The sequence below is a fragment of the Sorex fumeus genome, unplaced genomic scaffold, assembly GCF_029834395.1.
Source record: "Sorex fumeus unplaced genomic scaffold, SorFum_2.1 ptg000029l, whole genome shotgun sequence".
NCBI classification, from domain to species: Eukaryota; Metazoa; Chordata; class Mammalia; order Eulipotyphla; family Soricidae; genus Sorex; species Sorex fumeus.
The window spans coordinates 5,940,001-5,967,786 of NW_026606086.1; the positions used below are offsets into that span (position 1 = coordinate 5,940,001).

General features: G+C 48.9%; 1 protein-coding gene across 1 annotated transcript in view; it reads right to left on the reverse strand.

The window, feature by feature from the left end:
• DAPK2 (death associated protein kinase 2) overlaps positions 1–6,438 on the reverse strand; it is a 109,751-nt gene extending 103,313 nt beyond the window's left edge. The window contains exon 1 of the mRNA XM_056115321.1: positions 5,797–6,438. Coding sequence (XP_055971296.1) covers positions 5,797–6,438 — 642 coding nt within the window. The remainder of the gene's footprint in view (positions 1–5,796) is intronic.
• Positions 6,439–27,786: the final 21,348 nt, after the last annotated feature.

Below are 27,786 nucleotides of genomic sequence, written 5' to 3' on the forward strand. Positions count from 1 at the left end.
ACCAGGTGCGACCTTCAGAGGAGTGTAAAAGCCACTGCCAAGCAGGGCTGGAGGGATAGTATCGCAGGTAAGGCACCAGCCTTACACCAGGCTGACATGGATTCAATCTCCAGCATCCCAGATGGTCCCCGAGCGCTGCCAGGAGTGATCCCTGAGTGCAGAGCCAGGAGTCAGCCCTGAGCATCGTTGAGTATGTACCAAACACAAAACAAAAAACCATGGCCAAGCATGAACCTATTTTTTTTTTTAGATTTTTATTAGTGAAACACCATGAGGTGCAGTTGTAGACTTTCAAATGTTTGTGCTTGGGTTTCAGTTATACAATGATCAAGTACCCATCCCTCCACCAGTGCCCATTCTCCACCACCACTAATCCCAGTATCCCTCCCGGATGGAGGGATGGGGGGGGGGGGGAGCATGAACCTATTTTGAAAACTAAAATGAAGTCAGAAGGGAGGGCCTGGTGTGTCCTCAGCCCCCCTGGGGGCGTGTCACCCAACTGCACTTCCCGACTCACCCATCACCTCAGGGAAAGTGGGAGAGAGGAACAGGACACAGGGCAGCAACGAGCCCGGGAGTGAGTGCGTGAGGAGCCTATGACCTCCCCTTCCACGGAAGCAGATCTCCCCCATAAGTGGAACGAACTCTCCCTGCCCAGGCTCCCAGAGGCATCAAAGGCCACAGGGAAGCTTGGTACAGCAGCCAGCACAGAAGACACGGTTGGCTTCCTTGGGGTGCTCCTGTCCTGTGCAGCACACCCCTATCTGGGGCAGCCACACTCCACCCTGGACAGTCGCCCACAGGCAGGGCCCAGAAACTGTCTGCCAACCCCCAAGATAAAGCAGCTGTGAGCAGAGGGCTCTCGAGTCGCTAGCAGGGGCCCCTCGGCATTGATGTCGGTCCTGCCCAGGTCCCATAAACCTGAAAGAGTTGTTTTCACCTGGTGAATGGAAGCCCCATTCCAAAAGGTTCATCTCATCAGGTGACTGTGTCAGTCCACCTCTGACCTCCACCTTTGACCCTGAAGCCAGAGCCAGCCCAACCTCCCCCTCCCTGCAGACCTCGGTCACAGCTGCCTGGCTCCAACCTCCTCACCCACCTGCATTCTGCGCGGAACTCCCTTCCCAGCCAGGTGAGCTGAGGAGGGCGGGCACCAGAGCCTCGTGTGGCTGTTTCAGCTGTGTGACCCTCAGGGCTGGCATCTCTCTGGGCCCCGACCCACTGGTGCGAACAGGGCGGTACCATCTGCGCCACCTACTTCACACGGCCCGAGGAGCCCCGTGATAAGGACGCACACTCACACACTGCAGCAAGTAAATAGGTGACTCTGACTCGGTTTACTCTGACCCACCCCGCCACTGCTTGTGTCTCGGCTTCCCACAGCCGCTGAGTCAGCCGACTGGGTTCCTTCCCACAGGAAAGATTCGGGGACTTCCAGGCAAATGTGGTCTGGCCAGACTCCGGGCCCGCCTCCACCCTCGGCCCATCCTGGCAGATATCCTGACGCCTGAGGATAGCCCACTGCTATCATGCTGTCTTTAATTCTGCTTTTAAAAAAATCTTTCCAGGGGCTGGAGCGATAGCACAGTGTGTAGGGCATTTGCCTTGCACGTGGATGACCCGGCTTCGATTCCCAGCATCCCATATGGTCCCCTGAGCACCGCCAGGAGTAATTCCTGAGTGCATGAGCCAGTAGTAACACCTGTGCATCACCAGGTGTGACCCAAAAAGCAAAAAAAAAAAAAAAATCTTTCTAGAGCCCAGAGCAATAACACAGCAGGCAGGGCACTAGCCACGCACATGCCAGCATAGGATGGATCACCGGCATCCAGGTGATTCCCCCAAGCATCACCAGGAATGATGTCTAAGCACAGAGCCAGGACTGACCCCTACACATAGCCAGGTGTGGCCCACAAACAAACAAACAAACAGACAAACACACCTTTCCAAAGAGCCCTGATTGGTTTGTGCCCTGAGGATGGGCCTCCTCACATCACACAGCTGGGGGCAGCCAGATGTGCTGGGAACAGCTGGGCCAGCTCAGACCCTCCCTGCAGAGACCGGGCCTGTGTCAGCAGGAGCTGAGCTGGGCCGGAGGAAGCCTCAGTCCCCAGCAAACCAATACACCCTGTCTGGGAACCCACTTTCCGAGTGAGGGGTCCTCACTCTCACCCCTGCTCACCTTGCAGCCCTACTCCCTCCCCTGGGTGGCATCACATGGGCCTTCCTGCCTCCAAACCCTTCCCCTGACCCAGCCCAGCCCTTCTCCATAGGAGGCAGCTGCAGAAGCCACCAGCAAAACTGTTCCTTCCTGTAAGGCCTGGCAGAGATAGATGTGGACAGACTGGTGTCCCAGTACCTACCTCCCTCCATTTGAGACCAGCGGAGAGGGCATTTGCCTTGCCCTGGACTGAACCAGGTTCCATCCCCAGCACCCCAGACAGCCCTCCAAACCCCACCAGGAGTGACACCTGAACACCAGGCCAAGAGTGAGCCCCGAGGACTGTGGGTGTGGTCCAAAAACAGACAACCAAAATCCAGCAACTCCCCCTCCCCCCGTCAGAGACATGCACATGCACAGGGGTCCCCAATGCCACCGGGAGTATACCCCAGCACAAAATCAGGAGAAGTGCCCAAGCACCAGTGGGTGTGGCTCAGACACACAAAAAAATAAATGAATGATGGGCTGGAGAGATAGCACAGTGGTAGGGTGTTTGCCTTGCACGCGGCTGACCCAGGTTCGATTCCCAGCATCCCATATGGTCCCCTGAGTAACTCCTGAGAGCAGAGCCAGGAGTAACCCCTGTGCATTGCCGGGTGTGACCCAAAAAAAGCAAAAAAAAAAAAATGAATGAAAATAAAATAGAATCCTGCCTCTTTAACTGCCCAGGCAATGTTCTTTATACATTTCCATGCTTAGAGCTGGACTCACTATGGATCCTTATATTTCAGGTGTTGGGGTGCTCGAGCAGGCTCTGGGGGAGGGTCGGAGCCTCTTCAGCTACACACAGCACCACTTAGGGCCCCCGGGGCTACACTCGGTAGTGTTGGGGGAGCACATGGTGTACTCCCTGTGTTCTCCTGGTCCGCTCAGAACAATCACTGTCCCTATCTCATCTGGGGGACAACAGAGAGCCCACTCAAACCATCTGCCATCCAGCAACAACTCCAAGCACAGGACTGTCCTGAACTTCTAATAACTCACACAGAAAGCGAACCCAGACACAGTGTGCAGTATCTGCAGGACAATCCGAAGACACATGCTCCAGGCAGCCGGAAACTGCTGCCCTATCCCGGGAGCCTCGCCGAGAAACACCGGCAGGTGTTTCCTACAGCTGGCCACCTCGGGACACTCACCGCGGCTCTGGCAGTGATCCCTGAGGATGGAGCCACAGAGTGGCCCTCAGATGAGGAGTGGCACGCGGGAAGGATCAGGAGTCCTACCACTGAGAGGGTGAAACTCAGAAGCACAATGTGGAGTGAAGGAAGCCAGGCAGGGAGCAGCGTGTGCTGTGTGGTTCCCCCGGTAGGTCAGGGTGCTGGGATCAGAAAAACCGTCACGGGGCAGCAGGGACAGGGCTGCTTCTGGAAGGGGCCGGGGAGAATAAGTCTGGCTGTTGGCAATGCAGGGTTTTTTTTGGGGGGGTGGGGGGTCACACCCAGCGATGCACAGGGGTTACTCCTGGCCCTGCACTCAGGAATTACTCCTGGCGGTGCTCAGGAGACCATATGGGATACTGGGAATCGAACCCGGGTCGGCCGTGTGCAAGGCAAACCCCCTAACCACTGTACCATCGCTCCAGCCATGGCAATGCAGTTTTTGACCCTGGGTGGTGGCCACCCGGATACTCAGGCTGTACACTTACTGATTGTTCTTGATTGTTGAGGGGACACCCAGTGTGGAATGTGGGAGAAAGGGAGTACGCCACACCCGGGGTCCTACAGGTGCAAAGCACCTGCTCTGCCACTTGGACTACCTCCCTGACAGCCACTTAACCCTCACACAGTCATTCACACAATAGTGGCCCGGTGTGGCTTCAGTGGCAGTGCCCTGTACGCACAAGGCTCAGAGGTCAGGCCCCAGCATGGCATGACCCCCCCCCCTTCAAGTTCTGCTGGAGTGGCCCCCAGGCACTCCAGGGTCTCAGCACCCACCCAAGGGCCTCAATGGGAAACTCTCAGGGCCGTATTAATGGGCAAAGCACTTGAAGCCTGGCCCCTCTTAAAATGAATCTGATATTAACTCCATGAGCCAAACAAGATAACATGTGAGGCGCATTAGGTACTCCCTGTGTGATCCCAGCACGTCAAGACCCTCCCCTCCCGCGGGCCTGAGGGGGCAGTGGTGACTCACTGCTGTCCCTGCAGTCACTGGTATACAGGTGGTGCTCCATAAATGCTGACCATCTAAAGTTAGAGCCTCAGCCTCCATGCTCAGCTATGCCAGAGGCAAAACACCCCCGCCCACCCCACACACACACACACCGTACAGCTCCCTCGGATGCCTCTCCCAAAGGTGGATTTGCCTCTTGCCGGTTCAGAACATAGCCTGGAGCCTGGTGGGTGGGCACAGGCCCTGTGGGAGCAGCCCCAGAAACAAAAGCTAGAAATGAAAAGGAATTCCTGGAGGGGGACCAAGAGCTTGGGCTGCGTTTGGGCTGGTGGGGGGGGGGGGGGCACCACGGGGTGGTCTCAGCGGCGTCTACCCCATGGCTGAGACTCAGAGACACCGGGGCCAGGCCAGGCCACCACTGCAGCAACTCCTGGGCCCTGGACTCACTCTCTGCCCTCACCTGGGGCCCTCCACATTCCCGCCCCCACTCAAATCCACAATCACAGCCACACTCACAGCCACACTCACAGTCACACACCCACATCACACCACACTCACACCCACACTTACACCCACACTCACCCCCCAACTCACACCCACACTCACACGCACACCCACACCCACACTCACCCCCACACCCACACTCACACCCACACTCACACCCACACTCACATCCACACTCACACCCACACTCACCCCCCACTCATCCCCCACTCACACCCACACTCACCCCCCCACTCACACCCACACTCCCACTCACACCCAACTCACACCCACACCCAGCCACATTCATCCCCCACTCACACCCACACTCACAGCCACACTCACCCCCCACTCACACCTACACTCACACACTCACACCCACACTCACGGTCACACCACAAACTCACCCCCACCCCGACACACTCAACCCAAGCCCTACCCTCACCCTCACCCTCACCCACCGGCTAAGCGTCCCCCGCAGCCCCTCCATCCGCAAGGCCCTTTTCCTTACTCACTTACCCTTTTCCGTTTGGTTCGGGGGCCACAGGGTCCGCTCCTGCACGGGGACCCTTCCCGGGGAGTCCCGGGGACCAAACGGGGTGCGGGATTTCGGGGGTCCCGCTCGGCCCACCAAGGCGGATGCCCACCCGCGGGGACGCCCCCGCGGGCTCCTGCCCCGGCTCACCAAGAAAGTGACCGCAGGGCGGCGGCCCCCACCCCCGCCCCCGGCGGGACCCCGCGGGGACAGGCAGGAGCGGCCGCCGGGCCCGGGGAACTCCTGGGCGCCCTCGGGACAGCTCGGAGCGCGGCGAGTCCCCGGCCTCCCCGCCGCCTCTCCCGCGGGGCCCCTGCCCACTGCGCGCCCTGCCCCTCCGCACCCTGCCCCTCCGTCCCGGCCGCTCCGGCCGCGGTCCCCGCGCCCCCGACCCCGCCGGACCCCGCGCCGCAGCCCGCCCAGCCCGGCCGCGGGCGCTACTCACTGGAGCTGCGGGGGACGGCACGGAGCGCGCGGGGTACTCCGCCCGGGGTGCTCTGCCCGGGGTGCTGGTCCCGGGGTGTTCGGTCCCGTTGCGCGACCCGGGGTGCTCTGCCCGGGGTACTCGGTCCCGGGGGTGCTCTGCCCGGGGTGCTGGTCCCGGTGTGCTTGGTCCCGGCTGCGCGGCCCGGGGTGCTCCTCCCGGGGTGCTCGGTCCCGGGGGGTGCTCTGCCCGGGTGCTGGTCCCGCTGCGCGGCCCGGGGTGCTCCGCCCGGGGAACCGAGGGGCGGAGCGCGGGACCGTCCCAGGAGCTGGCCGGAGGCTCCCGGAGCTCCCGGGCGGGACTTGGGGCGCCCCCTGCCGGGGACCCCGGCTTGAGCCCGACCGGGCTGAGCGCCGCCTGCGGAGTTGCTGGGTCTGCGGGACCCCGACTCGGCCTCTGCTGCCCGAGCGCCCTGCCCGAGGGGTGCGCCTTCCCCCGGAGAGGGTCTCGGGGCGCTTCCTCTCCGCCCCGCTGCAAAGCCAGCTGCCCGCGAAGAGCGCGCAGGAGCCGAGGGCCGAGAGGACTAAAGCCCAGGTAGGACGTGCTGAGGGTCAGGAGAGGAGTCTGAGGCTGGAGTGCAGCCCTGCACCGGCTGCGGTGCATCTCCCGGGGTGCGGGAAAGCCTATGTCCCACCCCCCAAAGGTGTTGTTGAGAGGAAGGAAAGGAGAGCTTGTCCCCAGCGCCCAGACCCAGTCGCTCACGGCTCCTGGGGCTGCCCGGAGCACAGCGACTAGTGCAGAGCCCTGGCCGTGCCCCAAGGTCCAGCTCTGCCCGTCCTGGGAGGACCGTCCCAGCTTCATCTGAAAAACGGGGGTCCACTCCTTGCACAGAGTCCTGATGGAGCCCCCGCGGCACTGCAGCTGCAGGACCCCAGGGGTCTCCTCCCCGCTCCCGCGGAGCCCCCGCTGACAATAGCTCTTTATCCGCTTGCAGCTGCAGGAGGCCCCGTCCTCTGCAGGGCCTTGGTGCAGCTGAGCAGTGACCCCCCCCCACCCCCCAACAAGGCCCAAGGCGGCTTTCACAGTCAGGGGCAGGCAGGGACACGCGTGGGACCTGGGGTTTCTCGAAACTTCTGTGATGCTGTCAAGGGTGCCTGGACTATGATGTGCCCAAGACTGGACTTGGTCAGCTCTGCACTGTCCCCTGCCAGCGTCTCTGAGCCTCCGCGTCACCCCTCCCTGCAGTAGCAGCCCTTGGCATGAGGCAATACAGCCATTCTTGGGGGCTGGAGCAATAGCACAGCAGGGAGGGCGCTTGCCTTGCTGTGGTCCACTCTGGTTCGATTCCCGGCATCCCATATGGTCCCCTGAGCACCGCCAGGAGTATTTCCTGAGTGCATGAGCAGGAGTAACCCCTGTGCATTGCTGGATATGACCCAAAAAGAAAAAAAAAAAACAGCCATTATTGGTTTTGACCTTTGACCTCTGGCAAGGTAGGCAGGAATGTTGACAGCTGGAAGGAAACCCAGAGGAACTACCGGTCTAAGGTCACACAGCTGGGGGAAGACAGCACCCCCGCCCCGCCCCAACATCTCTAAACATTTCCTAACACCATTGACTTAGGGAAGGAATTTTTTTTTTTTTCAGGGCAGAGGGTCAAACCCAGACTGTCATGTACGTGAGCTCGAGCACTGCTGCAGCACATTCAGATCTGCGAGTTCCTCGGACCTCAGAACTGAGTCCTGAGCACAATTCTGAGGGTCCCGGAGCCTGGAGGGCACACCCTGAGGGTGACAGAGCAGGACTCCCATACCAGGAGAAGCCACGAGGAGCCAGGAAGAGCGTGGATGCCGCACAGCTGACAAGTCCAGCCCCGCTGCTCAGAGGGCAGGAAAGCACAGTGCTCAGTGAGGTGTGTGGGGGCATAGTAGGACGGCGGGAAGGAAGATATGTAGCTACTGGAAAAAAATATTTCCTTTTTTTGCTTTTTGGGTCACACCCGGCAATGCACAGGGGTTACTCCTAGCTCTGCACTCAGGAATTACCCCTAGAGGTGCTCCGGGGACCATATGGGATGCTGGGAATCGAACCCAGGTCAGCTGCGTGCAAGGCAAATGCCCTCCCCATTGTGTTATCGCTCCAACCCCTGGAAAAAAAATATTTCAATGGGGTTTGGGGCTCAATCCTCTAAGGTCCATGGCCTCCCTAGCACCAGCAAATGTAGCTCTAGTGGCCCCCAGCACCTCTGGGAAGCTGCCCATCACCCTCTATAAAGAAAAGAGAGTAAAAAAAAAAAGAAAAGAGAAAATATGTGAAATCAGATTAATAGAAGAAAGAAAACAGATAAAATCACATCTCAGGGTATGCGAGTTCAGAGTCATTATAGTCACAGTCATGACAATATGCACCAATCACTGTGCTATAATAATCCCCTTCCCCCCTGCCCTTCCTCCTAAGCCTGGCAGTTCCCACGCCCGACCTCTGCTGTACCCGCATGCCCACATTCACATTCGGTGTCTATAACTGCACTCACTGTTGCTTATACCCGAATGGTCAGTTACTCATGTGGCCATGAGACAGTCCTGCTCCTACTCCTCAGGCTGCAAAACCGTAAGAGAAGAGGCAGGGTTTAAAAAAAAAAAGTAACCCTATAATCCACTTCTAGCCTCAAAATCACAAACCAGAAACAGAGAGAAAGAGAACACTCAGAGAGCACCAACGGGGCGAACTATAAAGAATCACCGTCAGCATAGCTAACACAATGGGGGCTCTCACAGAAACCCACCACTTTCTAAGCCCACTCAACGTCAGTGACCTGAGTTCACCAATTAAGAGGCAGAGTAGCAGGACGGATCAGAAACTAAACCCAACTCCTGCTGCTGACTCGAGACACATCTGAACATCCGGAATGAACACAACCTAAACTCGAAGCTTGGAAAACAATAGTACAGGCAAACAGTTGCCTTAAAAAGGCCAGAGTACTTGGGATGTTTCCTGAATCTATTGTGAATACTGCTGAGATGAACATGGAGTGTGAATATCCTCTCTGCATTGTAATTTTGAGCCCTTGGGGTATAGTCCAAGGAGTGGTGTTACTGGGTCACATGAAGGTTCAGTTCCTAGTTTTTTGAGGAATGAGCCAACGTTCCCAGCAGCAGTGACTGAGGCTCCCTTTTCCCCACATCCACACCAACATTAGTTGTTGGTATTCCTTTTGGTAAGTGCCAGCCTCTCTAGTGTGAGGTGATACCTTGTTATTGATTTGCATTTTCTCAGTGATTAGTGTGCTGAGAATTTTTTCATGTGTCTTTTGGCCATCTGTGTTTCTTCTTTGAGGAACTCTCCGTTCATCTCTTCTCCCCATTTTTTTTCTTTTGTTTTTTGTTTTTTGGGTCACACTCGGCGATGCACAGAGGTTACTCCTGGCTCTGCACTCAGGAATTACTCCCAGCGGTAGCTCAGGGGACCATATCGGATGCTGGGAATCGAACCTGGGTCGGCCGTGTGCAAGGCAAATGCCCAACCCACTGTGCTATCACTCCAGCCCCTCTTCTCCCCAATTTTTGATGCGGTTGCATTCTTTTATCTTGTAAAGTTCTACCAGAGCTTTATATGTATCTTAAATATTAACCCTTTAGGGGCTGGAGCGATAGTACAGCGGATAGGGTGCTTGCCTTGCACGCGGCCAACCCGGGTTTGATTCTCAGCATCCCATATTGTCCCCCCCAACACCTCCAGGAGTGACTCCTGAGTGCAGAGCCAGGAATGACCCCTGAGCATTGCCAGGTGTGACCCAAAAAGAAAAAAAAAATTAACCCTTTAACAGATGAATGGTGGGTAAATAATTTTCTTCCAGACTGTGGGCTGTCTTTGTATTCTGGTCATCATCCTTTTTGAGGTGCAGAAGCTTCTAATTTAATTGGCCCCATTTGCTTATCTTTGCTTCTGCTTGTTTGGTCAGTTACCTTAAGGGTTATTAAGGTAACTTAATCACCTTAAAGATGCTTAAAGACCTTAATCACCTTAAAGGTCTTTATTCCATTTTAATTTGACTTTTGTGCATGACACTAGGAAGTGGTCTGAGTTCATTTTTCTTTTGCATGTGGCCATTCAGTTTTTCCAACACCACCTGTTGAAGAAACTTTCTTTGTTCCATTTCATAATGTTTGCTCCTTTATAGAAGATTAACTGACTATATACCTGAGAGTCTGTATCTAGAATTTCAGTTCTATTTCTTTGATCAGAGGGCCTATTTTTATTCTAGTGACATGCTGTTTTAATTACTACTACTTTGTAGTACAGATTGAAGGTACTTCATTTTTCCTGAAGATTGTTTTAGCTGTTTAGGAGGAAGGGGTGGTTATTATTCCGTATGAATTTTGGGAGTGTTTTGATATATTTCTTTGAAAAGTATCATGGGTATTCTTATAGGGACTGCATTTTATCTGTATAATGTTTGGGGGAATATTGCCATTTGACAATCAATGTAAATCCTCTGAATCCTTGAGTAGGGGACATGTTTACATTTCCTGTGTCCTCTTTCATTTCTTTAAGTAGAGTTTTGTAGTTTCCTTTGTATAAGTATTTCCCCTTTTCCGTTAAACTGGCTCCTATTTTAACAGCTCAGATGCCCAAGAACCAACGTCTGGATAAAGAAACTATGGCATATATACACAATGGAATACTACTTGGCCATAGGAAAAGATGAAGTCATACAATTGACTGCTACATAGATGGACCTGGAGAGTGTCGTGTTAAGTGAATTCAGTCAGGGGAAAAGAACAGGTTCAGAATGATCTCTCATACACTGGATGCAAAGAAACATAGTAGGAGAATAACAAGTGCTTGAAGGCAACAGAGATGAAGAGCAGAACTGGTCTTCAGTGGAAAGTTTGGCGTTGGGGTAGGGGTGGAAGTGGTTAAATTAGGAAGGGAAACACCAGGACAGTGAGGGAGGGGAAGTGCCTGTCACTTTGAGGCTAGTTGGAGGGTGGGTGGGTAACAGGGACATTTACTCAGGGAAGGGACTGCTGTTGGAATTTTGTACTCCTGAAACTTAATCATAAATAACTTTGTAAATCACAGTGATTCCATGTTTTTGGATAGCAATGGCCACTTTTTTTTTTTTGCTCCAACTTTTTTATTTTTTATTTTTTTATTTTATTTTATTGAATCACTGTGAGACATTACAAACTTTCATGTTTGAGTTATAATCACACAATGATCAAACACCCATCCCTCCACAGTGCACGTTTTCCACCACCAATATCCCCAGTATACACCCCCTTTCCTACCCTCCCACTGCCTCCATGGCAGACAATTTCCCCCAGACTCTTTCTTTACTTTTGGGCATTATGGTTTGCAATACAGATACTGAGAGGCCATCATGTTTGGTCCTTTATCTACTTTCAGCACACATCTCCCATCCTGACCAATTCCTCCAACCATCATTGTCTTAGTGATCCCTTCTCTATTCCAGCTGCCTTCTCCCCCAGCTCATGAGGTAGACTTCCAACTATGGGGCAATCTTCCTGGCCCTTGTGTCTACTGTCCTTGGGTGTCAGTCTCATGTTATGTTATTTTATACTCCAAAATGAGTGCAGTCCTTCTGTGTCTGTCCTCTCTGACTCATTTCACTTAGCAAGATACTCCCCATGTCTATCCACTTATAAGCAAATTTCACGACTTCATCTCTTCTAACAGCTGCGTAGTATTCCAAGCAACGGTCACGTCTTAATGACCAAAAAATTCACATATCAGGAACTCATATTCTGAATATATATGGACCTAATGATTGGGCCATCAAAATATTTAAATAGACCTAATAGACCTGAAGGAAGATGCTGACAGTACACAACAGCAGTAAGAGACGTCACCACTCCCCTGTCACTGATAGATCAACAGGCAAACACTCCACAAGGAAACACTGAACTCGAGGGAGGAAGTAGAATAGGGAGGCCTAGCAGACATGGGTAGGCCCCTTTGTACCCCAAAGGTTGAGTAGATAGTCTTCTCCAACACATATGGGACATTCTCCATGACAGGCCTTGTGCTGGTCACAAAACATATCTCCATAAAATTGATAAACTAGAAATCATATCAACTATCCTCTAAGAGCATGATACTTTGAAAATGGAAATCAGAAACAGGGAAAAACTCAGCGGTAGGGTATTTGCCTTACAAGCGGCCAACATGGCCAACCCGAGTTCAATTCCTCTGCCCCTCTCGGAGAGCCCGGCAAGCTACCGAGAGTATCTCGCCCACACGGCAGAGCCTGGCAAGCTACCTGTGACGTATTCAATATGCCAAACACAGTAACAACAAGTCTCACAATGGAGACGTTACTAGGCCTGCTCGAGCAAATCGATGAACAACGGGAGGACCGTGACCGTGAACTCGGAAATTAAACAAAACAAATAAATAAGTATATTTTGCACCAAACAAGAACCCACAAAAACTGATGGATGTCCCCATAAAAAAGAGAAAAGTAAAAGAACAAGTGACGGAAGACAAGAGAGCCACAGAGTTAGTCTATGGCACTGAGCTTACCTGGGAGGGCAGGTGGGGACAGGCAGGGGAATGGAAGGGGTCCCCGGGACATTGGGAGGGGGAGAGATTCAGGAAACAAGCACTCAGATTTTGGATGTGATATTGAGGCAATTTGTGCCTGAAAATATCATTCACAGTGTTGTAAATTACAGTACCCCATTATAAAAAAAAAGACATAATCCCTATCTGACAGATGAGGCCAAATGAGACACACATATAGCACAGGGCTGAACCCAGACTCGATACCCAGCATCCCACATGGTTCACAGTGTCCTGACAGAAGTAATCCCAGAGCCCACTCTGGAGTAAACCCTGAGCACCACTGGCTGTGGCCCCCAAACAAAAATAAATCAATTCATTTTTTAAAATCAATTTAAGCAGACTGTAGCGATGAACAACTCAGTGCAATGTGTGGTGAGTGACTGAATCATGGGAGACAAAAAGCTAAGAGGGACATAATTGAAAATTTATGGAAAACAGGATGAAATGTGGACATTTTACAGCCCGTATCAGTGCTCCATTCTCTGGAGCGGGAGGATTAGATTGCGGGATAGAGAACAGTCCCGGATCACAAGTTCTGAGGCATGTGGGAAGAAATGGAGCATGTCAGCAGTGTTTACTCAAAGGTTCAGTAGAGAGAAAAATGCGTCCACAGAGAGTGAGACCCGGTCAGATGGGGCAGGCTGGCAGCGGTTGGTAAATCTGCGTGGATTCTGACATCCGTGCTGTAATTTCAACATTTTTTCCAAAATAGAAAGTGGGAAAAATAAAAAATAAAATCTATTATTGTAATTATCAAAGAAATAAAAATAAACACAGTTGGGTGAGAGACACAGTATCAGTGCATATGGCCTTTGCGTGTGGCCTGTCCATCTGTTTCAATCCCCAGCACCATAACCGGTCACCTGAGCCCCACCAAGAGTGATCTCTGATCACAGAGCCAGGAGGAAGCCCTGAGCACCAATGTTTTGGGACCACATTTTCTTGGGACCACAAAACAAATTTTTAAAAATTGTTGAAACTGGTTGCCTCTCAGTATGGGCATTCCTTAAAAAATTAGAAATTGAGCTTCCATATGACACTGCAGTACCACTTCTGGGAATATCTCCTGAGGGTGCAAAAAAGCACAGTAGAAATGACATCTGCACCTGTATGTTCATTGTTCGCAATAGCCAGAATCTGGAAACAACCCGAGTGCCTGAAAACAGACGACTGGTGAAAAAAAATGGGGTATATCTACACAATGGAATACTATGCAGCTGTTATGAAAGATGAAGTCATGAAATTTGCTTATAAGTGGATGGTCATGGAGAGTATCATGCCAAGTGAAATGAGTCAGAGAGAGACAGACAAAGAAGGGCTGCACTCATTTGTGAAATATAAAATAACATAATGTGAGACTGACACCTTAGGTCAGTAGATACAAGGACCAAGAATATTGCTCCGTAGTTGAAAGCCTGCCTCATGAGCTGGGGGAGAAGGCAGATGGAATAGAGAAGGGATCACTAAGACAATGATGGTTGGAGGGATCGTTCGGGATGAGAGATGTGTGCTGAAAGTAGATAAAGGACCAAACGTGATAGTATCCCCAGTATCTAAATTGCAAACCATAATGCCCAAAAGTAGAGCAAGAGTATGGGGGAAATTGTCTGCTGTAGAGGCAGGAGGAGGGTTGGGATGGAGGGAGGGATACTGGGGACATTGGTGGTGGAAAATGTGCACTGGTGGAGGGATGGGTATTCGATCATTGTATGACTGAAACTCAAACATGAAAGCTTTGTAACTGAATTTCATGGTGATACAAGAAAGAAAGAAAGAAAGAAAGAAAGAAAGAAAGAAAGAAAGAGAAAAAGAAAGAAAGAAAGAAAGAAAGAAAGAAAGAAAGAAAGAAACTGGTTGTCTTGGAAAAAACACTGGGTTGTGTGTGTGTGTATGTGTGTGTGTGTGTGTGTGTGTGTGTGTGTGTGTGTGCGCCCGTGCGTGCGCGCCTGCACATGTACGCTAGGGGATGAGAGGAATCCTTTATGTTCATTTCATGTATTTTGAACTGTTTTGCATGTTTCATGTTTCCCTTTGACTCCTATTAAATTAGTAAATTAATAAAACAAAATATATGCAATAGAAGACACTGAAAATCATATGGCTGTACCCATGGAGACCTGTTTATTCCAGAAAAGAATTAATCAGCACCATGTTTAATGCCCATTAATGTTCATTAAGCTCATTAGATCTTTAACAAGTGCTCAAGATCTTAGAGCCGGCCAAGCTTCTCAGCCATACTTCTACTCAAATATCAGCACTTAAAAAATGGATATTACTTATTTTTTTTTAATTTGCTTTTTTTTTCCCCTTTATTTTATTTTTTTTAAAGTTGTAGATTTACAATTTTTTGTGCTTTGGATTCAATTATACAATGATCAGATACCCATCCCTCCACCAGTGCCCATTTTCCACCACCATGGATAATATCCCTCCCACCCCCATCCCCCCCTCCCCCCTGTCTCTGTGGCAGGGCAATCCCCTGTGTTCTCTCTCTCCTTTTGGGTGTTGTGGTCTGCAAAAGAGGCATTGAGTGGCAAACATGTTCAGTCCATAGTCTACTTTCGACATGCATCTCCCCTCCTGGGAGGATCCTCCAAACATCCTTTATTTGGTGCTCCCTTCTCTATCTGAACTGCCCTTTCCTCTAGGATACCCGGCTGGCCTCTAAGTTATGGAGTAATCCTCCTGGTGCTGATCTCAGCTATTCTTGGGTATTAATCCCATACTTTGTTACTTTATATCCCCCAGATGAATGCAATCTTTCTATGTCTATCCCTCTCTTTCTGACTCATTTCGCTTAGCATGATACTTTCCATATTGTACCACTTGTATGTAAATTTCATGACTTCATCTTTTCTAAGAGCTACATAGTACTCCATTGTGTAGATGTACCAAAGTTTCTTTAACCAGTCATCTGTTCTTGGGCATTCAGGTTTCTTCCAGTTTCTGGCTATTGTAAAGAGTGCTGCAATGAACAAACAAGTGCAGATGTCACTTCGACTATACATTTTTGCCTCTCTGGGATATATTCCTAGGAGTGGTATTGCTGGCTCAAATGGGAGCTCAATTTCTAATTTTTTGAGAATCGTCCATACTGTTTTCCAGAAGGGCTGAACCAATGGACGTTCCCACCAACAGTGAAGGAGTGTCCCTTTCTCGCCACATCCACGCCAGCATCGGTTGCTTTTGTTCTTTTGAATGTGGGCCAGTCTCTGAGGTGTGAGATGGTATCTCATTGTGGTTTTGATCTGCATCTCCCTGATGATTAATGATGTAGAGCATTTTCTCATGTGCTTTTTTGCCATTCGGATTTCTTCTTTGAGAAAGTTTCTGTTCATTTCATTGCCCCATTTTTGGATGGGGTTGGATGTTTTCTTCTTGTGGAGTTTAACCAGTATTTTGTATATCCTGGATATCAACCCCTTGTCAGATGTGTATTCGGCGAATATCCTTTCCCATTCTGTAGACTGTCTTTGTATTTTGGTCACTGTTTCTTTGGAGGTGCAGAAGCTTCTTAGTTTAAGATAGTCCCATTTATCTATCTCTGTTTTCACTTGCTCGGCCAGTGGCGTGGCATCTTTGAAGATACCATTAGCTTCAATGTCATGGGGGTTTTGCCAACTTTATCTTCAATGTACCTTATGGTTTCTGGTCTGATGTTGAGGTCTTTAATCCATTTTGATCTTACTTTTGTACATGGTGTTAGGCAGAGTTCTGAGCCTATTTTTTTGCATGTAGCCGTCCAGTGATGCCAACACAATTTATTAAAGAGGCTTTCCTTACTCCACTTCACATTACTTGCACCTTTATCAAAGATTAGATGAGCATATGATTGAGGAGAGATGTCAGTGTATTCAACCCTGTTCCATTGGTCTGCAGTTCTGCCTTTGTTCCAGTACCATGCTGTTTTAATTATTACTGCTTTGTAGTACAGTTTGAAGTTCGGGAGGTTGATTCCTCCCATTTTCTTTTTCCCAAGAATTGCTTTAGCTATTCTTGGGGGCTTATTGTTCCATATAAATTTCAAGAGTGTTTGCTCCATTTCTTTGAAGAATGTCATGGGTATCCTTATAGGGATTGCATTGAATTTATACAATGCTTTCGGTAGTATTGCCATTTTGACAATGTTAAGTCTCCCGACCCATGAGCAGGGGATATCTTTCCATTTCCTCATGTCCTCTTTTATTTCCTGAAGTAGCGTTTTGTAGTTTTCTTTGTACAGGTCCTTTACTTCCTTAGTTAAGCTGATTCCTAGGTACTTGATTTTCTGGGGCACAATTGTGAATGGGATTGTTTTTTTCATGTTGCTTTCTTCTCTCTCACTGTTTGCGTATAGGAAAGCCATGGACTTTTGGGTATTGATTTTATAACCTGCAACTTTACTATACGAGTCTATTGTTTCTAGGAGTTTTTTGGTGGAAGTTATTGGGTTCTCTAAGTAGAGTATCATATCATCTGCGAATAGTGAGAGCTTGATTTCTTCCTTTCCTACCTGAATGCCCTTAATATCTTTTTCCTGCCTAATCGCTATTGCAAGTACTTCCAGTACTATATTGAACAGCAGTGGAGAGAGTGGGCATCCCTGTCTCGTCCCTGATCTTAGAGGGAAGGCTCTCAGTTTTTCCCCATTGAGGATGATGCTTGCTGTAGGCTTGTGGTAGATGGCTTTAATTATGTTGAGGAAGGTCCCCTCTATACCCATTTTGGCTAGGGTTTTCATCATAAAGGGGTGCTGGATCTTATCAAATGCTTTCTCTGCATCTATTGATATGATCATATGCTTTTTATCTTTTCTTTTGTTAATATGGTGGATTATGTTGATTGATTTCCGAATGTTAAACCATCCTTGCATCCCTGGGATGAATCCTACTTGGTCATGGTGTATGATCTTTTTAATGAGTAGTTGGATTCTATTTGCTAGTAGTTTGTTGAGGATCTTTGCATCTGTGTTCATCAGGGATATCGGCCTGTAATTCTCTTTCTTTGTGGAATCTCTGTCTGCTTTTGGTATCAGTGTGATATTTGCTTCGTAGAAACTGTTTGGAAGTGTTTTTGATATTTCAATTTCGTGGAAAAGCTTAAAGAGCATTGGGAGTAAGTCCTCTTTAAAGATTTGGAAGAATTCACTAGTGAATCCATCCGGGCCAGGACTTTTGTGCTTGGGGAGACTTTTTATTACGATTTCAATTTCCTTGATGGTGATAGGTCTGTTCAGGTATTCCAGGTCTTCTTGGTTCAGCCTTGGGAGTCTGTAGGAGTCTAGGAATTTATCCATTTCCTCGAGGTTTTGATGTTCCGTGGCATAAAGCTTCTCAAAGTACTCCCTGAGGATCCTCTGAATTTCTGTGGTTTCTGTTGTAATGACCCCCTTTTCATTTCTGATTCGGTTTATTAGGGTTTTCTCTCTCCCTTTCTTTGTGAGTTTTGCTAGAGGCTTATCGATCTTGTTAATTTTCTCAAAGAACCAGCTCTTGGTTTCATTGATCTTTCGGATTGTTTTATGGGTTTCCATCTCATTAATCTCTGCTCTGAGTTTTATTATTTCCTTTCTCCTGTTCGGGTTGTGCTCCTTTTTTTTGGTCCTTCTCCAAGCTCTTAAGCTGTGAGGTTAGGTTACTTATGTGTGCTCGCTCCTCCTTCCTAAGGAATGCTTGTAGAGCTATAAACTTTCCTCTTAACACAGCCTTTGCTGTGTCCCATAAGTTTTGGTAACTCGTGTTCTCATTTTCATTCGTTTCTAGGAATCTTTTGATTTCCTCTTTGATTTCCTGTCTAATCCACTCGTTGTTCAATAGTGCACTGTTTAATTTCCAGGTGTTTGATTTAGTTTTCTGTTTTTGTGTGTGGTTTACTTCTAATTTCAGCGCATTATGGTCTGAGAAGATTGTTGATACAATCTCTACCTTCTTAATTTTATGGAGGCATGTTTTGTGGCTCAGCATGTGGTCTATCTTGGAGAATGTTCCATGTACGCTTGAGAAGAATGTGTATTCAGCTTTTTGTGGATGAAGTGTCCTGTATATATCTACTAAGTCCCTTTCTTCCATTGTTTCCCTCAAATGAAGTATGTCCTTGCTAAGCTTGAGTCTGGTTGATCTATCAAGAGGTGACAAAGCAGTGTTGAAGTCTCCCACTAGTATTGTGTTGCTATTGATGTCTTTTTCCAAATCTATGAGTAGTTGTTTTAAGTACTTTGCTGGTCTCTCATTAGGTGCATATACATTTATTATTGTAAGTTCTTCCTGTTGTACAGATCCTCTGATCAATAAGAAGTGGCCTTCACTGTCTCTTATGACCTTCCTCACTCTGAAATCGATGTGGTCTGATATAAGGATGGCTACCCCAGCTTTTTTATGGGAGCTGTTTGCCTGTAGAATTGTTTTCCAGCCTTTGACTCTGAGTCTGTGTTTGCTTTGACTATTGAGATGCGTTTCTTGCAGGCAGCAGAATGTTGGGTTCAATTTTCTAATCCATCCTGCCACTCTATGTCTTTTAATTGGTGCATTTAGCCCATTGACATTGAGAGAGATTATTGTTATGGGATTTTGTCCCATTGTTCTGTTAAAATTTGGTGTATTTGAGGGGCCTTTCTTGCCTTAAAGTAGCCCATTTAGTTGTTCTTGTAACCATGGTTTTGAGTCTATGAAGTTCCTGAGCTGTTGTTTGTCTGTGAAACTGTGTGTTGTTCCTTCTATTATGAATGAGAGTCTCGCTGGGTAAAGTATTTTTGGAGAGGCATTTATTTCATTGAGTTTTTTCACTATGTCCCACCACTGTTTTCGGGCCATGAGGGTTTCATCAGAAAAATCAGCTGTGAATTTTAAGGATGCTCCTTTGTAAGAGATTTCTTTCTTCCATCTTGCTGCTTTCAGAATTTTGTCTCTGTCTAAGGTTTTGGTCATTTTGATCAGAATGTGTCTTGGGGTATTTTTATTCGGATTTCTTCTAGCTGGTACCCTTCGGGCCTCCTGAATGTGGTCACAAGTTTTCTTCAGCTCTGGAAATGTTGTAGCAATGATGTCTTTGACAGTTTCTTCTTCATCGAGGTTTTCTTCCTGTCCCTCTGGGACTCCAATAATTCTTATGTTACCCCTCTTGGCTTCATCACGATCTTCTCTTGCCATCTGTTCCCGAATTGTGAGTCTCTTTTCCATTTTCTGCTCTTTTCTGGAGAGTCTCTGAACTTCATCTTCGAGCTCACTGATTCTGTTCTCAGCCGCTGTTACTCTGCTGCTGAGGCCTTCCACTGAGCTTTTCAATTCGCCTACGAGATTTTTCAGGTCTGACATTTCTGATTGCATTTTCCTCATTTCTGCCTTCAGATCCTCTTGTCTTCTATTGGCATTGCTTTCCATTGTTTCTTTTAATTCCCTAAGCATCCTAAGTAGCTCCCTTCTGAATTCCTTGTCAGAGAGGTTGTCTAACACTACAGTACTGTTGGTGTCATCTGGGCTAGACTCTTCAATGTGAATGTTTGGTGGGCTTTTGCGTTGCTTTACCATTGTGAGAGGTGTGGTTTAGTCCTTCACGTTCAGTGTTACTATTCTGCTTGATATGCAGTGTGAGTTAAGATAGGCTTATGAGTTATTGGCAACTGTGTTTCTAGTGGCTGAGCTAAAATAGAGAAGTTTCCATCTAAGAAGTTAGCTTATGGTTCCTATGGCATATGTAGTGGGAAAATATGGGCTAACGCGGCCGCGGCTCCGGAAAGAGTCCCTGGCACTGGGCGAGAAGTTGGGAATGTCTCCTGTTTGGAATTGGAGCCGTTCAGCTTTGTTGCCCAGAGCTGGGCCTCTGTGCCCGTCCCACGCGGATCAGGGGTTGAAAACCGGCTGTCTAGGGGCTGTTTCTAGCTGCGCGTGCCCAGAGAGGAACCCAGGCCCTTGGGGGCGGGCTGTACCTGTTGGAATTGGAGCCGTTCAGCTTTGTTGCCCAGAGCTGGGCCTCTGTGCCCGTCCCACGCGGATCAGGGGTTGAAAACCGGCTGTCTAGGAGCTCGATATTACTTATTTTTACATATATATATATGCAGACAAGGCTCAACCCTTAACAACATATTAGTAATCTCTTATAGAAGGGCTTAATAGCCCTTGGGTGAAATATAACAATCCTCACACATGCTTCTCTAAGGAAAGTTCCTTGAAGCATTTTCAGCAGTTTATTCATAATAAACAATATAAAATAAATTATCGGTTCTACTTTGGGGCAGGGATTGGGGTTCGGGATGGAAACATCCAAATATAGTGGTGGGACGGTGTAATGGTGTTGGGATTGGTGTTCGAATAGTAAATGTAATCAAATATTGTGAACTACTTTATAAAATTATAATAAAAATTTTATTTCTCTTTTTTGGGGGGGGACTGGAGCGATAACACAGCGGTAGGGCGTTTGCCTTGCGCACAGACAGCCTGGCCGAGCCAGGTTCGATTCCTCTGCCCCTCTGGGAGAGCCTGGCAAGCTGCTGAGAGTATTCAATATGCCAAACACAGTAACAAGAAGTCTCACAATGGAGACGTTACAGGGCCCGCTCGAGCAAATCAATGAACAACGGGAGACAGTGAACACTGTCACAGTGACAGTGACAGTGTTTTTTGGGGGGGGAGGGGGGGTCACACCTGGCAATGTTCTGGAGTTACTCCTGGCTCTGCACTCAGGAATCACTCCTGGCGGTGCTCGGGGGACTATATGGGATGCTTGGAATCGAAGTGTTCATATAGGAAACAGTGTGAAGATTGTGAAGATGAACAGTGTGAACAGTGTGAAGATTTTGGCAGGAACCATTAACACATTCTATAGGATGTCATTCTATCATTTTACATGTTGTTAAAGTTTGGGTGATGTGAGATTTGGTATATATATCAGAAAATATGTATATATGCATATATATTTCTCTCTATGATTTGTTGCCTACTGTCTGAACTTCATCAAATATGGTGTGGTAATTATGGAGAATGGGTAGGGAGTGTCTTATGATGTGTCTTTGTGGCCGCGTGGTCCAGGAATATGTTCACTCATATGTGAGGCTCGGCCTGAATGTGTGGGGAGCGGCCTGAAGTGTGGCGGTGGTTGGGTTGTAGAGGTTGGCTGCCAGGACTGGGTCCCTTGGAGCAGGGAGGGCTCTCACCCTCCCCCCTCTGGGGCGCCCCGAGTGAAAACAGCTTGGAGCAGAGTCTGGTGGCCTGGCTATGGGAGCCTCATGTTATGCTCCCGTCCGGGAGAAACAGTCGTGTGATCTGGAGGGTGGCCGATGACGAGATTATCTCTGTTCTACTTTTTGTGGTGCTCTGAGGTCTTGGGAGAGCGAATAGTGCTGGGGGGTCTAAGCCAGTTTCCTGATGCAAAGAAGCCTGAGCCCTAGCCCTTAAGTTACTGCCTACTCCCCCGAGTTGGCTTTTTATTCATTTTCAGGCAAACTATCCCTGACCCAGAGTAAGGGGAGTATTTTTAAAAACATAAATTTATTACAACTGAATTTTGGAGGAGTGAGAGGCTGTGTGCTGGGACTTGGGGGTCTGGTAATTCTTGAGCAACTTCACTAGTTGCTCGCTGCAAGGGCCTCAGGATATGACAATGCTCAGGCCCTGCAGTGCTGGGCGGCTGGGAGCTCACTGCCGGGGTGCAGGGCTGAAGCACCATACCCTGCAGTGCAGGGGGACCACGTGGTGCTGGCGACTGAGCCAGGGTCAGGGTCACTCTAGGCGTGTTCTCCAAGCACTGTACTACCTCCTGGCCATGGAAGTAAACTGGTTTGTTAGTGTGTTTATTTCTGTGCCACACCCGGGGGGTACTCAGGGTTTTCTCCTGGCTCTGTGCTCAGAAATCACTCCTGGCTGAGCTGGAGGGACCATATAGGGTCCCGGGAACCAAACTACCATCATCTGTGTGCAAGGTCCACTAGACTATTACTCCGGTCATGAAATAAATGTATTAAAATGTATGCAGAGATAATTGCTCTTACATTGTATACATTCTCTTCAACCTAAACATAAATGAACCCAAAAGTAGAGAGAGTTGGATGGAAGGTGACTGCCATAGAGGCAGGGGTGGGATGTGGTGGGGTTGGAGGGAGGGATACTGGGGACATTGGTGGTGAAAAAAATATGCACTGGTGGAGGGAACAAGTATGGTTTCCTGAGCCCCTCCAGGAGTAATCATTGTATGACTGAAACTCAATCATGAAAGCTTTATAATTGTATCTCATGATGTCATGGTCATGGTCCTCCTGTTGTTCATCGATTTGCTCAAGCGGGCCCAGTAACATCTCCATTGGAGACTTTTGTTGTTACTGTGTTTGGCATATCGAATACGTCACGGGGAGCTTGCCAGGCTCTGCCGTGCGGGCGAGATACTCTCGGTAGCTTGCCGGGCTCTCCGAGAGGGGCAGAGGAATCAAACTCACGTCGGCCATGTTGGCTGCGTGCAAGGCAAATGCCCTACCCACTGTGCTATCGCTCCAGCACATTGAATCATGATGATTCAATAAAAATAAATAAATAAACATAAATGAACTCTTGTTTGTAACTGGGATTGCTTGTTGTGTATTTTGCTTTTATCTCAATTTTATCTTCAGAATCCTGGGTCTGTAGCAATAGCACAGTGGGTAGGGCTTTTGCCTTGCACGTGGCAGACCCGGGTTCGATTCCCAGCATTCCATATGGTCCCCTGAGCACCGCCAGGGGTAATTCCTGAGTGCAGAGCCAGCAGTAACCCCTGTGCATTGCCGGGTGTGACCCAAAAAGAAAAAGAAAAAAGAAAAAAAAGAATCCTTCCATATAATTAGGTGTTTCTGTGCACATGAATATTTCATTAAATGGGTGCGTACAAACTCTTTAACACTCAGGGATTGTTAGCTATTAAGTCATATGTTTTTCATTATCAGGAGAAATGCTCGTGGTGTTGAGGAGGTGATCTGCGCACTGTGGTGGTGCTGACATGAGGTGACCATGGACAACAAGATGGGAACCATCAACATATTGTTCACACATTACCTTAATTGTAACAAATTAAAACAAGCAAGCAGAAAGATGCGAGATGCGGGGGGGGGGGGGGGGGGTCTGGAGGAACAGTGCAGAGGTGAAGGTGCTGCCTAGCATGCTGCCAATGCCGGCTTGATCCCAACACACATGATTATAACCCAGAGTATATGCTGAAACTACAGTAAGTAGTAGTAATAGTAGTAGTAGTAGTAGTAGTAGTAGTAGTAGTAGTAGTAGTAGTAATAGCACCAAGGCAGGGACACAAACCCCTATTTTTGGTGGAATACCAATTTCGATTAATTCCACAACTAAGAAAGTCTTCCTCGCCGTGGCCCCTTGGAGGGAGCGGGTTGAGCTTTCCTCCCCACCCCGACCAGGTCTCCGGCAGCCGACGACCTCCAGGACCAGACACCACCATGCTGAGACCACTCTCCGCACACCTGAAGGTACCGGCAGAGGGACAAAGCCACGTGGGTTCCGGGGCCGAGATCTCCCAGCCTACTCGGATTGGAGTCGAGTATCCTCCACCCAGATCCTCCAAATTCCAGTAGGCGGGGGTCACACCCACCAACTGGCCCCCTGGTGCCGTGTAATCCCATCAGCGGCCAAGACTCAGAGACTATAAAAACCAGCTCCCGGAACTGCGCGGCCGTGACATCTTATTATGACATCTTATTATCTCATTCCTACTTTGACAAACTGGCAGGCTCCCGAATGTAACCTGCCCACATGGCAGAGTCTGGCAAACTCCCTGTGTCATACCCAATATGCCAAATACCAGTAATAATGATGGGTCTCATTCTCCTAAAGAGCCTTGAATATAATCTCAGGGCTAGGATGAAGGAGACGTTACTGGGGCCTGCTCGAGGCAATCGACGAATAACAGGATGATTTGTGATCTGTGAAGAAAGTCTTCTGGGCTAGGAGCTGGAGAGACAGTACACTGGGCAATGTGCTTGCCTGGCACTTATGGTCCCCTGAGCCCCTCCAGGAGTAATCCCAGAGTACAGTTGGGTGTGGCCCACAAACAAACAAACAAAACAAGTCTACTGGGTCTAGCACAGAGCTTCTGGGGCTGGAGACCCAGAGTAAATCCCCAGCACCACATGGGACCTAGAATAAGACCAGGCGGGCCCCCCCACCCCAAGCACTGATGTGGAAACAATCCTCCAAGCAAACAAAATCTCTGAGAATCAGCCAAGAATGAACAAAAATGCAGAGCACAATGTGCTGTCACCTGGCACCAGTTACACACACACCCTTGGTGAATGGTCAGTGGGGCCTGGCAGGCACTGGGCACAGAGTGACTGATCCTAAGCAGCTGGCACTGCTGGGGTACCATCACCAAGAACCGCACTTAGGAACTGTGCTGTGCTGCCCCCTCGTGGACCTTCTCTGGACTCTTTGAATGTCACTGATAGGTGTGTCCTGACATACAGTTTCCTGCACTTCCTGCTCAGCACTGGTCCTTGTTTTGCTCCCTCCCACATGACCCTAGATTAGGTTTTTTACTCACTCTCATTTCACCTAGGAGGAAAAAGAGAGATTGTGTCACACAGCGACTCATTGGCATGTCCCGGATTAGTACAAGGAAGCACTGCACAAGTCTGTGCTCTAACCACTTCCCTTTTTGAGGGACAAAGGTCCGAAGAGACCTAGCACCAGCACTCTGCCCCAGGTGAGCTCACACAGGGCTGGGTTCCGTCTAACCTAGCAGAAGTTTGACCTGAGTCAGGGCCATTGTGGTCCTGGCTAGGTCCAATGAATTTAGAAACGGAGTTTCCAGACCAGAGTGACAGTAGACTGGTAGGGCCTTTGCTTTGCACCTGGCCAACCGGGGTTCGCTCCCCAGCATCCCACATGGTCCCGAGTATCGCCAGGAGTAACCCCTAAGCATTGCCAGATGTGACCCAAAAAGAATACATAAATAATGTTTTTAAAAAGGATTTTCCTTGTAAATTATTGCATATATAAAATTCAAGAAATAGCAGCAAATATTCAGAACCACCAGGAGCTTAAAAACCAACCTCTTGTTTTGGGGGATGTACACGGATGTACATGGAGCGATAGCACAGCGGGTAGGGTGTTTGCCTTGCACACAGCCCATGCGGCCGACCCAAGTTAATTCCTCTGCCCCTCTCAGAGAGCCCAGCAAGCTACCGAGAGTATCTCGCTTGCACGGCAAAGCCTGGCAAGCTACCCGTGACATATTCATTATGCCAAACACAGTAACAAGTCTCACGCTGGAGATGGTACTGGGCCCGCTCGAACAAATTGTTGAACAACAGGAGGACAGTGACAGTGACAGTGACATGGATGTACTAAGGTTGAAGATGTGAGTCCCGAGTTTTGTCTCAGCTACTGTCTTGGTGATCTCCAGCTCTGTCATTGTCATCCCCAGGACTAGGGTTCCGCAGGTCCCTGAACACCGTAGCAATGACTGTGAAGGTGTTGGAGGTGACTTAAGTGAAATAGCAGAAAGGGGGGGGGGTACAACCTTCTCTCTGTCCACCCCAGGCACCCAGGAAGTACAGGGTCAGCTCCGAGCACCCTCATGACACAGACCTGAAAGCAGTCATCGACATTGCCCAGTCCCATTTGAGCTACAAGTCATGGAGAAATTAATCTCTGCCACCCCAAGGATTTCTCAGAAAGCTGTGGGCTCAGGCTGGAGTCAGGAATTGCTGGAAGAGGAAAATCAATCCTATTCTCTGCCCGGGTTCTTCTCCTGCTGTGCTCTGCCATCTGCCCTTGCAGAATAGAATTTCAGGAAGAAGACCAATACTGAAGGACAAGTTATTTGGGAAATGATCGGGGAGAAAAGAAGGCTCACAGATTCAAGAGAGAATGGAGAGTGGAGAGGACAAATCCCAAGCACAGCCGTGGGAAAATTCCCCAGAGAACAACGTAAAAGAAGGAATTAGGCAGAGTTAAAAAGGAAATGTGTGCTTTTGTCTCTTTCAGTGTTGTTTGGATTCAGTTTTCCCAAACCACGCCCAAAGTCTGCTGCTGTGAGTAGTCCAGAGGCCTGAACTGGTGATGAGTTTCTTTGATGCTGTATGGTGGCCTTTAATCCCTCTGCTCAAGGGTTCTAGCAGATGATCTGATCCCAAAATCCTGCCTCTCAGTGGCTTCCCAGGTTCCTCTGGTGGGTCTACAGTGAGAACGGCTTGGGTTCCAGGCGGTGTCTTTTCCAAATCCACATGGCCAAGCCCCTCTATACTTTCCCTGCAGCAAAAGGAAAGAGGAAGACATGGATGAACTAAATAATACTAGAGTCAACCTAACACAGAGAGTGTTTCCGGTAGTGGGGAAGTTGGCTTTCAGTCCTCAAGGTCCACGGATTTGCTTTCCACCATAGCAGGGAACCCATGAAGGACACTAACAGGGCTGGAGAAGCTACACAGGTTTTGTAGAAAAACTTCCCCTTCCGAAGAAACGTCCTTCCTTCTTTACACAGTGCTGATGATATCTGTGTGCGGGTAACAAGCCAGCTGCTTCACACGAACAATTAGGGCATGCCTCAATTGCAGGCTAAGAAGACAGTGGATCCCAGCCTAGGATGGGGTTTCTGCATGTTGAAGAATGAGAATGTCAAAAGCTCTTTCCCCCAGTCTCTAGCGATCCAGGGGTCACACGCCACCTCCTGCTGGCATCATCATCATCGGCCACCCTCCAGATCACATGGCTGCTTCTCCCGGAAGGGAGCATAACATGAGGCCCCCATAGCCATGCCATCGGACTCCACACCAGTCTGTTTCACTCAGGGTGACCCGGGGGTGGGGGGAGAGTAGATGATAACCCTCCCCGCCCCAAGGGACCCAGCTCCAGCAGCCACAAACCTCCACAACCCAACCGCCGCCACGTTCAAGGCCACTTCCCACATGCTTGCTCAGGCCGAGCCTCACATATGAGTAAACATATTCCTGGACACATCATAAGACACTTCCTACCCATTCTCCACAGCACATTTGTTGGGGTTCAGATAGTAGGCAACAAATCATAGAGGGAAATATATATATGCATATATACATATTTTCAGATATATAAACCAAAGCTCACATCACCCAAACTTTAACAACATGTTAGTGACATCTTATAGAATGTCTTAGTGGTTCCTGCCAAAACAGAACAATCTTCACACTGTTTCCTGTATGAACACTTTTTTGTAAGCATGTTCAGCAGTTCTTCATAACAGACAATACAAAATATATTATTTCAGTTGTGTTTTGGGAGAGGGATTGGGGCTTGGGATGGAAACATCCCGAATTTGGTGGTGGGAAGGTGTAATGGTGGTGGGATTGGTGTTTGAATATTAAATGTAATCAAATATTGCGAACTAACTTATAAAATTAAAAAATTTAAAAATAAAATGTCAAAAGCTCACCTAGCGTTGCAGCCTGTCCTTTGTCCAGGGTCCTGCCTTCTAGCAAGTCTTTTAGCG